The 13,813-nt window shown below is 40.4% G+C and overlaps 1 protein-coding gene across 3 annotated transcripts in view; it reads right to left on the reverse strand.

Moving 5' to 3' along the window:
* Positions 1–13,545, reverse strand: part of LOC127450121 (protein naked cuticle homolog 1-like) — a 41,087-nt gene extending 27,542 nt beyond the window's left edge. For all 3 annotated transcript variants that reach the window (XM_051713943.1, XM_051713933.1, XM_051713927.1), the window contains exons 1-3: positions 13,363–13,545; positions 13,219–13,251; positions 12,883–13,022 (exon numbers count right to left, since the gene is read on the reverse strand). In XM_051713943.1, the coding sequence (XP_051569903.1) occupies positions 12,883–13,022; positions 13,219–13,251; positions 13,363–13,387 (198 nt within the window). In that variant the 5' untranslated portion in view covers positions 13,388–13,545. The remainder of the gene's footprint in view (positions 1–12,882; positions 13,023–13,218; positions 13,252–13,362) is intronic.
* Between the last annotated feature and the right edge of the window lie 268 nt (positions 13,546–13,813).

The following is a 13,813-nucleotide window of genomic DNA, read 5'->3' on the forward strand; positions in this document are numbered from 1 at the left end:
TTCTTAAGCAGTCGAAACACAGATAGAGAGCAATAGAAACATGAATAAAACATGGTAACAAAAAAAGAGTAAAGAGAGTAGTAATTCTGCTCTTTTTCTCGTTACTGTAGTTTTACATACAGATATAAGATGAGCTAAAAGTTAGACTGAGTGATACAAGAAAAATTTAATTCAGATTCAAATGTAACTATAGTTTTACTTAAAAATTAATCAAAATGTAACTATATTTGAAGGTTCTAGACAGACCAGTCCTTGGCATACCAGTACATCGTAACAAAACCATTCCTGTCTTGTGATTCACAGCATGTCAATCAGATAATAATCAACTATCTAAATCTTACCCTTTAGAAGTGGGGTTGGGGGGGTGTGGGTGGACTTAAAAGTGTCAGCACAGCTGAATAAATAGGAGTGTTGAAGAGACTGGAACAGAGTCCTGTCCTGAGCTCTGCTGCTTGTGCCTGTGCCTGTGGATGAGTATGTGTCTGTGTGTTTAAGGAAATTTGGAAAACAGAGCCCAATTCTCAGCTGTTAATCCCAGCAACTCAGTCCACACATTCCCACCACACACTTTGATCTCTAGAGCATATCCGGACAGACGTGCTTTAATTCACAACACACACACACACACGCTCACTTTCTCTCTCTCTCTCTCTCTTTCTGATTCAACTAGCCCCCAGCACACCCCCATACCACACATACCTGAACACTATTTTTACACACACACACTTACACTCAAATGCACACCATACTCGCATTAGTCATAGTCAATTGGAAAAGCACATATAAAACACAGAGCACACCATTTAAAACACCTACAAATGAGATGACTCAAACATTCAGCAGTAGTGTAGCCTGCAAAGCTTTTCATTTGTACTTACAAGCTAGAATTGCATGTCTACTAACCCAGTGTAAGTGCAGTGGCCTCAGAACTGCTTTTACTGTAAAGTTCCACATCTCTTTAAAGGTTATCCCAACTCAGATGTAGCAATTGTGCTGCTTTTCCTGGATACAGACTAAATCATAAACCTTAATTCATAAAGCACAACCCAACATAAACATATAAATACACATAAAACACAACATAAAATTTCAGTATGAATTTTATATATTTTACTATGAAGATGCATATTGCTGATGAGTAACAAAACAATGATGGAAATGAAATGTGCATTAAATTAGCTTTTATGTGGGAGAGTCACGTGACATCAAGCAAGGATCAGACGTGTGAACGGCGAGTGAGATAAACCGGTGATATTCTATACACTCTGTTCGATAACTGTTCTAGGAGGACAATATGTCAAAGAATTCAAAATCCTCGGGCTCTCGAGACATTAAAAGACACTTATGTGCTCAAGCTGACACCCCCGAGCAGGCCATGGGCCCAGGAGTCAGTTTGGTCGGAGAGGTACCGGAAATGCAGCGAGAGATGTTCAACATGTTGGCAATGTCGACGAAGGTCGTTGCTGACTTGGAGGATCTTGCTGTGATATGTCGATCGTTCACTGCCATGGAGGCGAAGTTTTCTGATGTGGTTACAAGAGTGGGGGATGTGGAGAAACGGATCGAGTCATCGGAGAGAGAATTATCTGCTAATCCGCTAGCAACCAAGGTGGATTTGGAGTGTGTCCACTAGCAACCAAGGTGGATTTGGAGCATGTCTGGGAGAAGTTGGAGGACATGGAAAACCGTAGTCAGCGGAATAACGTCCATATTGTGGGAGTCCCAGAGGAGGTGGAGAGACAGGATATGGTGGAATTCCTGGATGGGCTCTTTCCGAGTCTGCTCGACATAGCAGGCCATAAGCTGGAAATTGAGCGAGCTCACAGGGTTCCGGCTCATTGATCCACGGAAGGAGACAGGCCCCGATCGATTCTGGCCAAATTTCTGAGATCATCCGATAAAGATCTTGTGTTATGCGAGGCGAGGAGTAAAGGAAGGCTTTCTTGGAAGAACCACAGCATTTTCTTGTTCCCAGACTTTGTGAATTAGACAAGAGAGAAACGTGATTGATTCAAGGAATGCAAGAAACTTTTACATAAACAGAAGGTCGCTTTCAGTTCGTACTGATATTCTTGGCCAAATTGAGAATAGATGCTAAGGATGGCCGTAAAACATTCACATGCCCACAGCAAGCGATGTCCTTCATAAAGTCAATGGAGTAAGTCATCTTGTGGTACTCACATTGCAGCCGAGTGGACCGGCTCACTGAACATTTACTTGACTGTTTGAAGATTCTGTGCACACTTTTTGTGCTGGTTCTGCCTAGCAGCTGGAGTATATTTTGTAGAGCAACACACCTTCGGGACGGTTTTGTGGATGAATCTATATGCTCTTTGTACTTGGTCGGCTGGAGTATATTTTGTGGAGTATTTCTGGCTAAGTCATTGGAGTAAGACATTTGCTTGCAGCCGAGTGGACCGGCTCACTGAACATTCGCTTGACAGTTTGAGGAACCTGCGCATTTTTTTGTGCTGGTGCCGCCTATGAGCCGGAGTTTAATTTGTGGAGTATTTCTTGCAAAGTCATTGGAGTAAGTAATTTGCTTGCACTCATGTTGCAGCCGAGAGGACGGCTCACTGAACATTCGCTTGACTATCTGAAGAATCTGGGTAATCTTTTTGTGCTGGTTCCGCCTAGCTGTTGGAGTTTATTTTGTAGAATAACACACCTTCAGGACAGTTATGGATGAAGCTACATGCTCTTTGTGTTTATTCTGCCTATTGTTTGGAGTTTGTTTTATAGATTATCGTTTGCTGTGTAATTCTGTCTCACAAAATTTTTATAGAAACACCAGACTTATTTTTTCAGTTTTTTCTGTTCTAGGGGATGTTCGGGGTTTGATTGTTGCACTAATGTTGGAATGTGGTCTTTATAATCTTGTCTTTGACACACAATCTATATTTTCTTATATGTCAAAATGTAAAATGTTAATATGAGTGGATTGTCTCTCTCCACGTGGAATGTGAAAGGGTTGGGGCACCCCATAAAAAGAAGGAAGGTTATTTATCTTCTTAAGCGTAAGAAATATGATATAGTGTTTCTTCAAGAAATGCACCTTTCGGGGGCCTGAGTAGCTCAGTGGTAAAAGACGCTGTCTACCACCCCTGGAGTTCGCTAGTTCGAATCCCAGGGCATGCTGAGTGACTCCAGCCAGGTTTCCTAAGCAACCAAATTGGCCCGGTTGCTAGGGAGGTTAGAGTCACATGGGGTAACCTCCTCGTGGTCACTATACTGTGGTTCGTTCTCGGTGGGGCGCGTGGTGAGTTGAGCACAGATGCCGCGGTGGATGGCGTGAAGCCTCCATACACGCTATGTCTCTGTGGCAATGCGCTCAACAAGCCACGTGATAAGATGCGTGGGTTGATGGTCTCAGACGCGGAGGCAACTGGGATTCATCCTCCGCCACCCGGACTGAGGCGAATCACTACACGACCACGAGGACTTAAAAGCACACTGGGAATTGGGCATTCCAAATTGGGTGAAAAAGGGGAAAAATCCCACCCCCCCCCAAAAAAAAAAAAAAAAAAAAACAAAGAAACGCACCTTTCTCTGCAGGAAGCTGAAAACTTTGGAAAGATATGGGGTGGGCATTTATATATATATATATATATATATATATATCTAAGTCCCTCATTTCATCTGTTGTTGATTGCTCAATTGGAAACATTTTGGTCTCAGATCATGCCCTGGTGTGTTTAGAGGTGTTGCCACATATGGAGAAAAATAAATCATATAGTTGCCACTTTAATGTATCCCTTTTGCAAAATCCTGAATTCCAACAAATGCTAAAGGATGAAATCAATGTCTATATGGAGACCAACTGGTTCTCAGTATCCTCTGTGGGCATGGCTTGGGAGGCAATTAAGGCAGTTCTTAGGGGCTGGATCATACAGTATGCCTCATTCACCAAAAACTCCAAAGCACAAGAACTCATGGAATTGGAAGGGAATATTAAAAGTGCCGAGGCAGAGCTGAAGCACCGAATGTCATCTAATGGCCTCAGAGAATTGACCTGATTGAAATATAGATATAATACTATTTTGTCATGGAAGGTGAAGTTTTGGCTATTCAGGGCAAGACAGTCATACTTTGAGTCGGGGAACAAAGCATGGAAGCTTTTTCTACCATTCCCTTAGTGGAATCTGCTGGTTTTGAAATATTCACCTCGGCCATATATATTAATAATGCTTTTAAAGAATTCTATCTTGATCTCTATAGTTCCACGTCTTCATCTACTGATGAAGATATTAGGAAATTAGAAACTTTGTGGAACCATTAGAACTTCCTAAACTGACGACTGAGCAAAAAAATTATCTTGATTCTGAGATAAACTTGGAGGAACTTGGTGAGGTAATTAAGGCCTTGCCTACATGCAAGGCTCCGGGGCCAGACGGCTTTGCCACTGAATGTTTTTAGATCTTATGCTACAGAACTGGCTCCACTTTTGCTAGAAATTGTACGGAATCATTAAAGAATGGAAAGCTTCCGCCAACCATGACACAAGCCTGGATCAGTCTGATTCTTAAAAAGGACAAAGATCCAAGTGAGTGTAAGAGTTACTGTCCAATTTCCCTGATCCAGTTAGACATTAAAATATTGTCAAAAATGTTGGCTAACCGATTAAGTAAAGTCATGACATCTCTTATACATATAGATCAGGTGGGGTTTATTCGGGGCCGCAGCTCTTCTGATAACATTAGGCATCTCATCAATATCATGTGGTCAACGGCGAATGATCAGACTCCGGTCACTTCCATCTCACTTGACGCTGAAAAGGCATTTGATATGGTAGAATGGGATTATCTTTTTAAGATTTTGGAAATGTACGGGTTCGGGAATACTTTTATTGGAAGGATTAAGTTACTTTATACACACCTGGTAGCGGCGGTACAAACAAATGGATTAATTTCAGATTATTGATGGCAGGAGATGTGGCGCATACATTTTTTTTTTTACGCAGATATTTTATTATTCATCTCCGACCCTACTAGATCTATGCCTTGTCTCCACAGAATTATTAATTCCTTTACTAAGTTCATTGGTCTAAATCCAAAGCTTTGGCTCTGACAGCATACTGCCCGGTAACGGCTTTACAGCTGGGTGCCTTCCAGTGGCCCAAACAGGGCATTAAGTATTTTATTCCCAGCAAATTTGTGTGATTTAGTTAATTTTGACCCTTTAATAAAAAAATTTCGAGCGATGTGGGCAGGTGGGCTTCATTACATTTATCTATGATTGGGAAGGTTAATGTTATTAAAATGAACTGTATTCCAAAATTCAGCTACCTGCTACAGTCTCTCCCTGTAGATGTCCCCCTTTCTTATTTCATGCAATTTGATAGCATAGCAAAGTGCTTCATTTGGAATGGTAAACGTCCCAGATTACATTTCAGTAAATTGCATAGGCCGATTGACAAAGGTGGGCTAGGCCTACCCAAGATTCTCTTTTATTATTATACATTCGGTCTCAGACATTTGGCTCATTGGTCGCTTCCACCTGAGAGAGCCCCTCCCTGGTTTTGTATTGAACAGGAAGTTCTTGCCCCTATTTCACCGCTGCAAAGCCTTTCTATCAAACAAACTGGAGAAGTTAAGTTACACCCCGTTATCTCGCATTTGCATCTGGACAAAAGTGTCCAGAGTGTTTAATTCATACATTTATTTAAATGTTGCTTTGAGCATATGGCTGAACCCAAAGTAATGTATTAATAAGTCTGCTTTCTGCTGGACAGAGTGGATTGTGAGGGAGGTTAATACGCTCGGTGACCTATATGAGAGAGGAGTGTTGAGATCCTTTGAAAATATGGTTCAACGTTTTGGGATTCCCAGGTCTCAATTCTTTAGGTATTTACAGCTGCGGCACCTGCTTTGTACTATTTTTGGGAGTAGCGTACACCCCCCTAAAGCGCCAGATACTCTGGAAATGGTGATTACTGCTTTTGGAAAAGGCCATAAAGCATCAGTGTATTACTCCCTGCTAATTCAGAGTCTGGGGGATGGAGCTTTAACTTCTCTCAAGAGATTATGGGAGAAAGATTTAAACTTGGTCTTTGAAGAGGGAGTGTGGGGTAGAATTCTAAAAAACATCAAGTCTGCATCTAGAGATGCAAGGGTGTGCCTTATGCAATTTAAGATTTTACATCGATTCTATTGGACCCCCTCTAGATTGTATAGGCTTGGTCTTAAATTCCTTATTGATATTTTAATCAGGCTACTTATCCAGTCAGGCAAGTAAAATTCTCTTTAACTTGCCCGTTCAAAATTCCACTCGTCCCGGACAAGCAGACAAGCGTTAAGGTCGAGCCTAATCGCTGATGTTGATATAAATGTTGTCAACTTTAAAGGAATGGATAGATGAGCTCCGACGTGAAATCATCACTTCAAGTCAGGAATTTAACATCGCTCTCAGGTTTAGGCTATAAATAAATACATGGGAATCATGTGAGAATTGTGTGATACATTAACAGACATTTCAAGAAGTGGAAAGTGCATATGATCTCGTATCTTAGTTAATGTTACATTTGACAAGCTCCAGACGCGCACAATTAACAGAGACTGCAAACAGAGTCGATACCGCACACATCCATCCATTGTAATTTTGAATATACTTATTTAAAATGTCGCTTTATCCTTGTGCTTCTTGGATAATCAGTCATACAATTATTTTTTATATTATTCAGATGAATCTGTTATTCATTTTGAAGTCATTATTCAGAATAGGGTATTCGGCTTCGGGCACATCCCTAAGTGATAGGATGAAAAACTTTTAAAAAACACAGCAGATGGAATGAAATTAGTCTGTACCAGTAATATTAACATTAAATGAGGTGACAGAGCAGCAACCTGCAGCTCCCCTCACTCTCCTTGTCCTGGAGGAACCATCTACTTCCTCTCCTCTTTTCCCCTCCTCCATTCTCTTCTCCTGTCCTCTTTTCCTTTCTCATGGGAACCCCTCTGCAGCACTACACTGGAGCCAGGTGCTGTCCCACTCCCCAGAGGCACCCTCTTCCCTTTCTTTCTCTTTTATTGAAAGAAAAAACATTGCTTCCCACCCCCACCCTCTGTCTTTCAATCTCTGTCTGTCATCCTTTCTCAACCAGCCCTGGAGAGAGATAGTAAACCTGATGTTTTGAACAGAAAGAGAAAGAAGTCTAAGGGTAAGTGTGTGACAATCTCACTTGAAGCTTAAAGTAAAAGAAATACTTTGGAAATGGGGAAGGGAATACAAGAGACAAAGATAAGGGAAAAAGGGCATACTGTCATTCTTTGTGGTACAACGTAGAAAATTCTGAGGCAAAGACAGCAAGAGAGAGACTTTGTTTGTGTTGTCAGGAGGGGTGTACATCTACAGTGTATGTTAGTAGTGACAAATCCAAAAATATTCCCCCAAAAAGTCCTCAAATTCCATATATATATATATATATATATATATATATATATATATATATATATATAAAGCTATATTCGATCTGGGCTTCAAAGTTGTCTTTTAGCAGTGATATTCCATACAGAGTCAAATAGAGTGGTTTCAATGTTGTGATAAAGCCTGGTTTTATCTGATCTTTTGGCTGTTTTTGCAGAAGATATTTGTGGTATTGCCCTAGTTTGATAGAGCAGTTGAGCTAACTGGTTTTGAAAGATTTGATAAAGTCATATTTCAAAGCAGTAACATCGTCTGGTCTTGGCACTTTGGCAACAAACGCAACATGTCAAGCAGAATTATACTTTATTTTAGTGGTTTACCTGTATTAAAAGAGCTTCAGGTGTTCGTGTTTGTCATCTGTGTTGATATCAGACACACTAAAGAAGATCAGTTTAGCTCTTGTAATTGTGTATGTATCCGCTTTTTAAAATTTTTGGATCAGACGGTTATTTCTTTTAAAGCCGCTCGCAAACGGCAAAGTTAAAACACTTGTTTTAGCACAGTGGTTGATTGACAGGTGAGGGGTGGAGTTTCACTGCTGCTGGGACACATACAGGACAGATTAATGTTTACATCTCAAATGCGATCTGGTCACATGTATTTGACCACATTCGTATGTGGTTTTTGTGATCCGATCACAAAATGGTTTAGACCCTGTTTAGACCTGTATTTAGGGCTGACCACATGTGATCAGATCACCCAAAATGCATCTTAATACCAGGTAGAAATGGGGCCTTTGATACTGACTGATTTTAGAGCTATGATGTTGAGTGTCTTCTTTGAAAGTGTAATTCTGACCGGTTTTAGAGCTTTGGTACTAACTGATTGAGAGCTGCCATACAGCCTTATGTCAAAGAAGTGTGGACATCAGTTAAGAATGACCTGTTCTAATGAAGCTTGTATGATAACCGAAGTGGTTGGAACTAAATACTGTATGTCTGGTACTATGTCTAAAATGCTCAGAATGGCCAGTAAACACAGCTGTACCCCACACAATGACAAAGCTCTACCATATTAGAGAACAAAAATCAATCAGGTTGAAGGGAACAAGAGCATCAAGAGACATTACCGCACTGGCTTTACACTGTAAAAATGGTAACATGCAGTTGTTTCTAATTGATCTGGCCCTGACCTCTGGTTGCTGTAACCTCATGTTTTCAAGCTGATTTAATCTTGGTGAAGTATGTAAATTTTTCAGTGTTAAAATACTTATTCCTATCCCAGCTTTATATGCAGATACAACTAAAAGCCATGCCTAGGTTATTTTCTCAAAAACTGTAAACATTGTGTGTCTTTGGTGCTATAAAAATATTGCTCTGTTTGTTTTGAGTAACCTGCCCAGTCCGACACATCCACATTGACTCAACCAATGGCATGAGTTGGGGGCAGGACTATCTATTGTTAGATCAACAGCTGACAAGAGGTGAATTCGTAAAGCTACTTGAAAATAATGTTTATTTTTGCAGAAATTACACACTTCTTCTTTAAATAGGGTACAAAAAGGTACTTTTGATTTTATTTTCTCCCAAAACACTAGTTTTGTCCAAGGTGATTAAATCAAAAGTTTTAATAACTACCCAATAAGTAAAAGGATAGTATTTGGGGTAAAAAGCCCCCCTGTTGCAGGGGCTAAAGCCCCCCATAAAACACATAGTGGGGCAAATAGATTTGTAATGAAAAATGTTCAAAGTGGGCTCACAATGACTGATCCAATCACAATAGAGATACATTTGTTTATAGAATAATTTGAATGTTCTGAAATGTCAATTGTGATTGAAATTAACAGAAAATGGTTAACCCTTTTCTAAAGTAGTTATTTTGAATAAGTATTACCTTCATTTGTTACACAAAAAAGCACCTTGCTGTCTCAAAAGTATTTTCCTAAATTGACAGATATTACACTATAACTATTATCCCTATATTAACATGATATCACTACAACCCCCCCATCCCCACCCCCCGCCGAGGGCCTTTTACCCCACATTTTGGACAGTTATCACATCAACATGCCCTACCCGGACAGATTTAGCAGTTGCACGCTATCTCCGTGTTTATATCCGTGTCTCCCGCTGAATGTGTTTAGATGCGCTATACAATATTGAATAGCCTTTCTATGGACCCCCCCTCAAGCCCGGGACAAAAGGTCAAGTTGTACCCCCTTATTAGCTGCCCTGGACTTGATTAATACAAATTAATTTAGATGTTACCACATGAAGCTCATTTTAGGTTACCTGACAGTGTAGACTAGATAATATAAAAAGTAAACAAGTAGGCAGGCATGATAAGAGGACAGAGAGAGGACAGGAAATGATGGCCGCTAGACTCAAACTTGCATAACCACTTGAGTGCCATTGCATGAATGCTAGTCCACGACTCTGGCCTCACCCTCTTCTTGAACTGGAACGCATAGTGTTCACCAATAGCAACTGCAGGACCAATGCAGGCCAGGCTGGAAAATGTAATAACCAGTACTACACAAGAAAGGCTTCTGTGTGAAGGCCAGTTAACCCAGCATAACACAAACACACTCATCAAACAGATTCCTGACTCAGACTCCCCACTGTCCATACTATCTAACCACATTTACAACACAGACACACACAAAACAGTATGAACTTTTAAGCACAGCTGCTATAAATAACTTACTCTCCAGGTAGCCTCTATTAGCTCCAGTATTATCAGCAGGAGTTTGAGAGTGAGGTTTATGCTTTCTCCATGTTCAGAGAGTGAAGTAATCTTTCTGACACAGCAAGCACTCAGCGGCTTTTATTGCAAGAGAAATCTTATCTAAGTAGATTTTGGCTTAATTTAAAATAAAATTATTTTATAAGATCTATTTAGTTTTGTAAACACGCAACATTACATTCTGAAAAACCTCAAAAGAAAAGAACAAAGGTGGCGGCTGGATTAAAAACTCAGAAACACTAACAAATGAAGAAAATGAAGAAACGTTTTCAATCAAAACTCCACACTCTGATCCAATCAACATTTCTCATTGTAATAATAAAAGTGATGTTTGAAAAACTTCTCTTGCAATCTAAAATAAACAAGGGAGAACCAAAAAAGAAATGCAAACCCTGCTACAACAGACTGAAATGTAATCACTCCAATTTACTGATCTTATGACATTTTGTTATGTCAAAACAAAGTGAACACTTCCAAATAAATACTGATGGTCAGGAACACCTTTTCCTCTTCTTCATTCCTTCATTCCCACAACACTCCTAAAACCATTAGGAACATACCATAAAGCTATTTATTTGTAGGGGGAAAAAAAAGAAAAATGACGTGTGAAGCCTAAATTGTGTAAATGGTCTAATTCTTTCAGCAGGGATCCTTTCCCAACCTGGCCAAATCACTTCACACCATCTGGGAAAACACACACACATACACACACACGCCTCAGTTCTGCCGTTGTTTCTTAACTCACTAAAACCTCAGAAGGAAAACAATTTGATTGTGTTGAACAATCCCTATTTAAACTGAACAATCCCCGGTTCAACTGACGGCTATCATAGTGATGTAATGACGGCAAATGTTAAGAGAAAAAATGATGTGAGTTCATAGAATTTAAAGTGTGGTAAACTGTCAATAAACAGGTAGACCCATGAAGTTATTTCAGACTTTGTGACTGTTTCTCAGTACAATGATCTCTCAAGCTACAATAAAACCCCAATCTCACAGCCGAGAGTGAAAACAGTAATAAACTTTCAACTGTGTGAACTTTGAACCAAGCAAAGACCATGCGTTCAGCATTCCCCGCGCTTTTTTCTGTTCAGACAGTATCTAAAAATCCCTGCCTCTGCTGGTTATTATTTCTTTGTTTACAGTGCAGTGCTATGCATTTAACATGTGAAATCAAGACTTCATTACTCTTTAGGGCTGCGTTTCCCAAAAGCATCGCAAGCTTAAGTTGATCGTAGAGACCACTGGCACCAAAGGTTTCTACGATCTACTTAGGCTTACAATGCTTTTGGGAAACACAGCCCTGGATAGTAAGCAAAGGAAATAAATGCAGTTTTTCCAGTGACATTGGTGCAACACATTCCTGTGGATTCCCAGAGTTTAACATTGTCAGATACAGGTTTGTATGTCCACATATGAGGACTGGGTTTAAGAAGTTGTGGCTGCGGCCTCCTGCTGTTTGAGACGGCTGTTCAATAGCAGCCCTCTGGATTTCCTCTCTCTCTCTCTCTCTAACACTCTCTCCATTTATCTCTCAAACCCTCAAAAAAAGTCTTTTGAGACTCTGCAACAGTCCTTGACCAAAAGAGGCTTACTCTGAGGTATTTCCACAGTATTTCTCCTCTCCTAAACGACAGTGCTCTTATGTGTTTACTAGGATGCCAAAACTGAGACAGACTGGCCCTCCCTCCACCCCTCTCTCTTCTTCACAATACAGCGCTGTCACCAGCCTGTCAGCCTGCAATGCTTTCAACTCGTCGTGATCTATTACCTACAGAGAGAACTTGCATCTGTTCCTAGCCCTCACACATTTCTTCCCACCATGTTCAAATAAACCATTTACCCATGTGAGCCGGCAGTGAAAAAGTTGACGCGTCTTTTGTTTAAACATGACTGCTATAACATTTTCCTTGTTGGGCAAATTTGCAATAGAAACACACTTTTTTGCATATATATATATATATATATAAGTTAGGCTATTTATGTATTTACCTTTTGATATTTGCTCTCAAAATGATGTGCCTGTCAGAAATAAACAGCCTGAACCTCTTCGGAAACTTGACATTTCCCCTTCGTATGTCATTCAAAGGAATAGCAACACACAGTCTCCTCCTCTGGCTTCAAAGGAAGCAGTTGAAACTGTGGAGAGCGTTTTAACTGACATCATTAAAGGGTGTCGGGGAGACGTGTATTCAGAGAATGTTTCTCCTTTAATCACTGGTGATAACAACGCCTCTGGCTTTATATTTGGCCTCAAACTACAGAGTGTTTCCACAGACTAAACTATTGTTCTTAATGACGTCAGAAAATAATGGCACGATCATTTTCAAAGCGCAGAGCGTTAAGTGAATTGGGTGGTCTAAAAGCGCGTGTGGTCTCTAGAAGCGGGAAACGATTAAACTGCAACTCGACTATACTTGAAATGCTTTATATTACTTATAGTAACCGAATATTCTGAATTCATATAGAAATAGAGCAAGAAAAGGAGGGTTTTGTTGTGTAGAGTCGAGACTGTAACCGATGTTGTCAGTAATTTATCCCCATCACACAAGTTTTTGATCAGTTAAAAAACAATCTTTAAACTGCAAACATCCCCTTACATGAATAAATAACATTAGCAACATTCTCCAATCAATGAGTTTGAATTCCAACCCGTTAATTCCTACAGACTCTTTCAATTAACTGAAGGCGAAGCGCAAACACAGGGTTCACTTTCTCAAAGTCCAAAATTCTCACGCCTTTAACATGCTACAGTTATTAAAAGTGAACACGTACCCGATGAGACAGTCCGCAGGTATTTTTCTGCTGGCGGTCCTGTTGATCTACGCGAGAACTCGAGCAGTAATACTTCTGTTTAACCATCCAATCGTCCAGTCCTTTCCTCGCCAAACATGCGTTAACTACAAAACTATCGCCTAAAACAGCAAAGAAAATACATTTTATACATCTATTAAAGCAATTACGCGGTATTCACAAGAGCTAAACAAGTTTCTAATGCTTTTTTGTTTTTTGTTTACACCTACGGTCTAAAATCTACTGATTTTATTAGTCATTGGTCAGTTCCATGCAATAATAACGTTATTTATTTGTACTTGCATTAAGTCTACTCACCTTCAGGGCTCTCCCTCGCTTTACAAATAGCAGCTTTAAAAAGGGAAAAAGCATCGGTACAGATCAGTTACTCGAAAGAACTAAATCACAAGTGCTTTGAAATCAACACTTGCTTTAAAACACCAAAGAGATGCCGCCACTTACCATGTTTGGAATGAAGTTTACCCATTTCTCTGCATCGGAGAGCAATTGAAAAACATCAGAACTGAATAACAATCCAGAAGAAAACGATGTTTCAGAGAGCGTCCGTAAAGATAAGCGCGCAGGTTCTGTACACAGCAGCGTCGCGAGGATCGAGTCATCTGCAGCTCGAGCGCACGAAAAGCGCTTCAGCCACTCAGCGAGCGTGATTGACGCCTCGCACAGGCCGCCGCCTCTCCTCTCTCTCTCTCTCTCTCTCTCTCTCTCTCTCTCTCTCTCTCTCTCTCTCTCTGTCTCAGTTTGATTGGACAGAGGCGGCACATGAAAGAGAAGCGGGATTCTTTTGGAGTCTAAAAAGAGCAGCGCAAAGCCCCCCCGTGGGCGCCATGAGCGGGACGTCAGCTCAACACGTCCATCGGAGCGAACACCAATCGCTGATTTGCACAGGAGTTGA

Source organism: Myxocyprinus asiaticus, chromosome 2, assembly GCF_019703515.2.
Source record: "Myxocyprinus asiaticus isolate MX2 ecotype Aquarium Trade chromosome 2, UBuf_Myxa_2, whole genome shotgun sequence".
Taxonomy (NCBI): Eukaryota; Metazoa; Chordata; class Actinopteri; order Cypriniformes; family Catostomidae; genus Myxocyprinus; species Myxocyprinus asiaticus.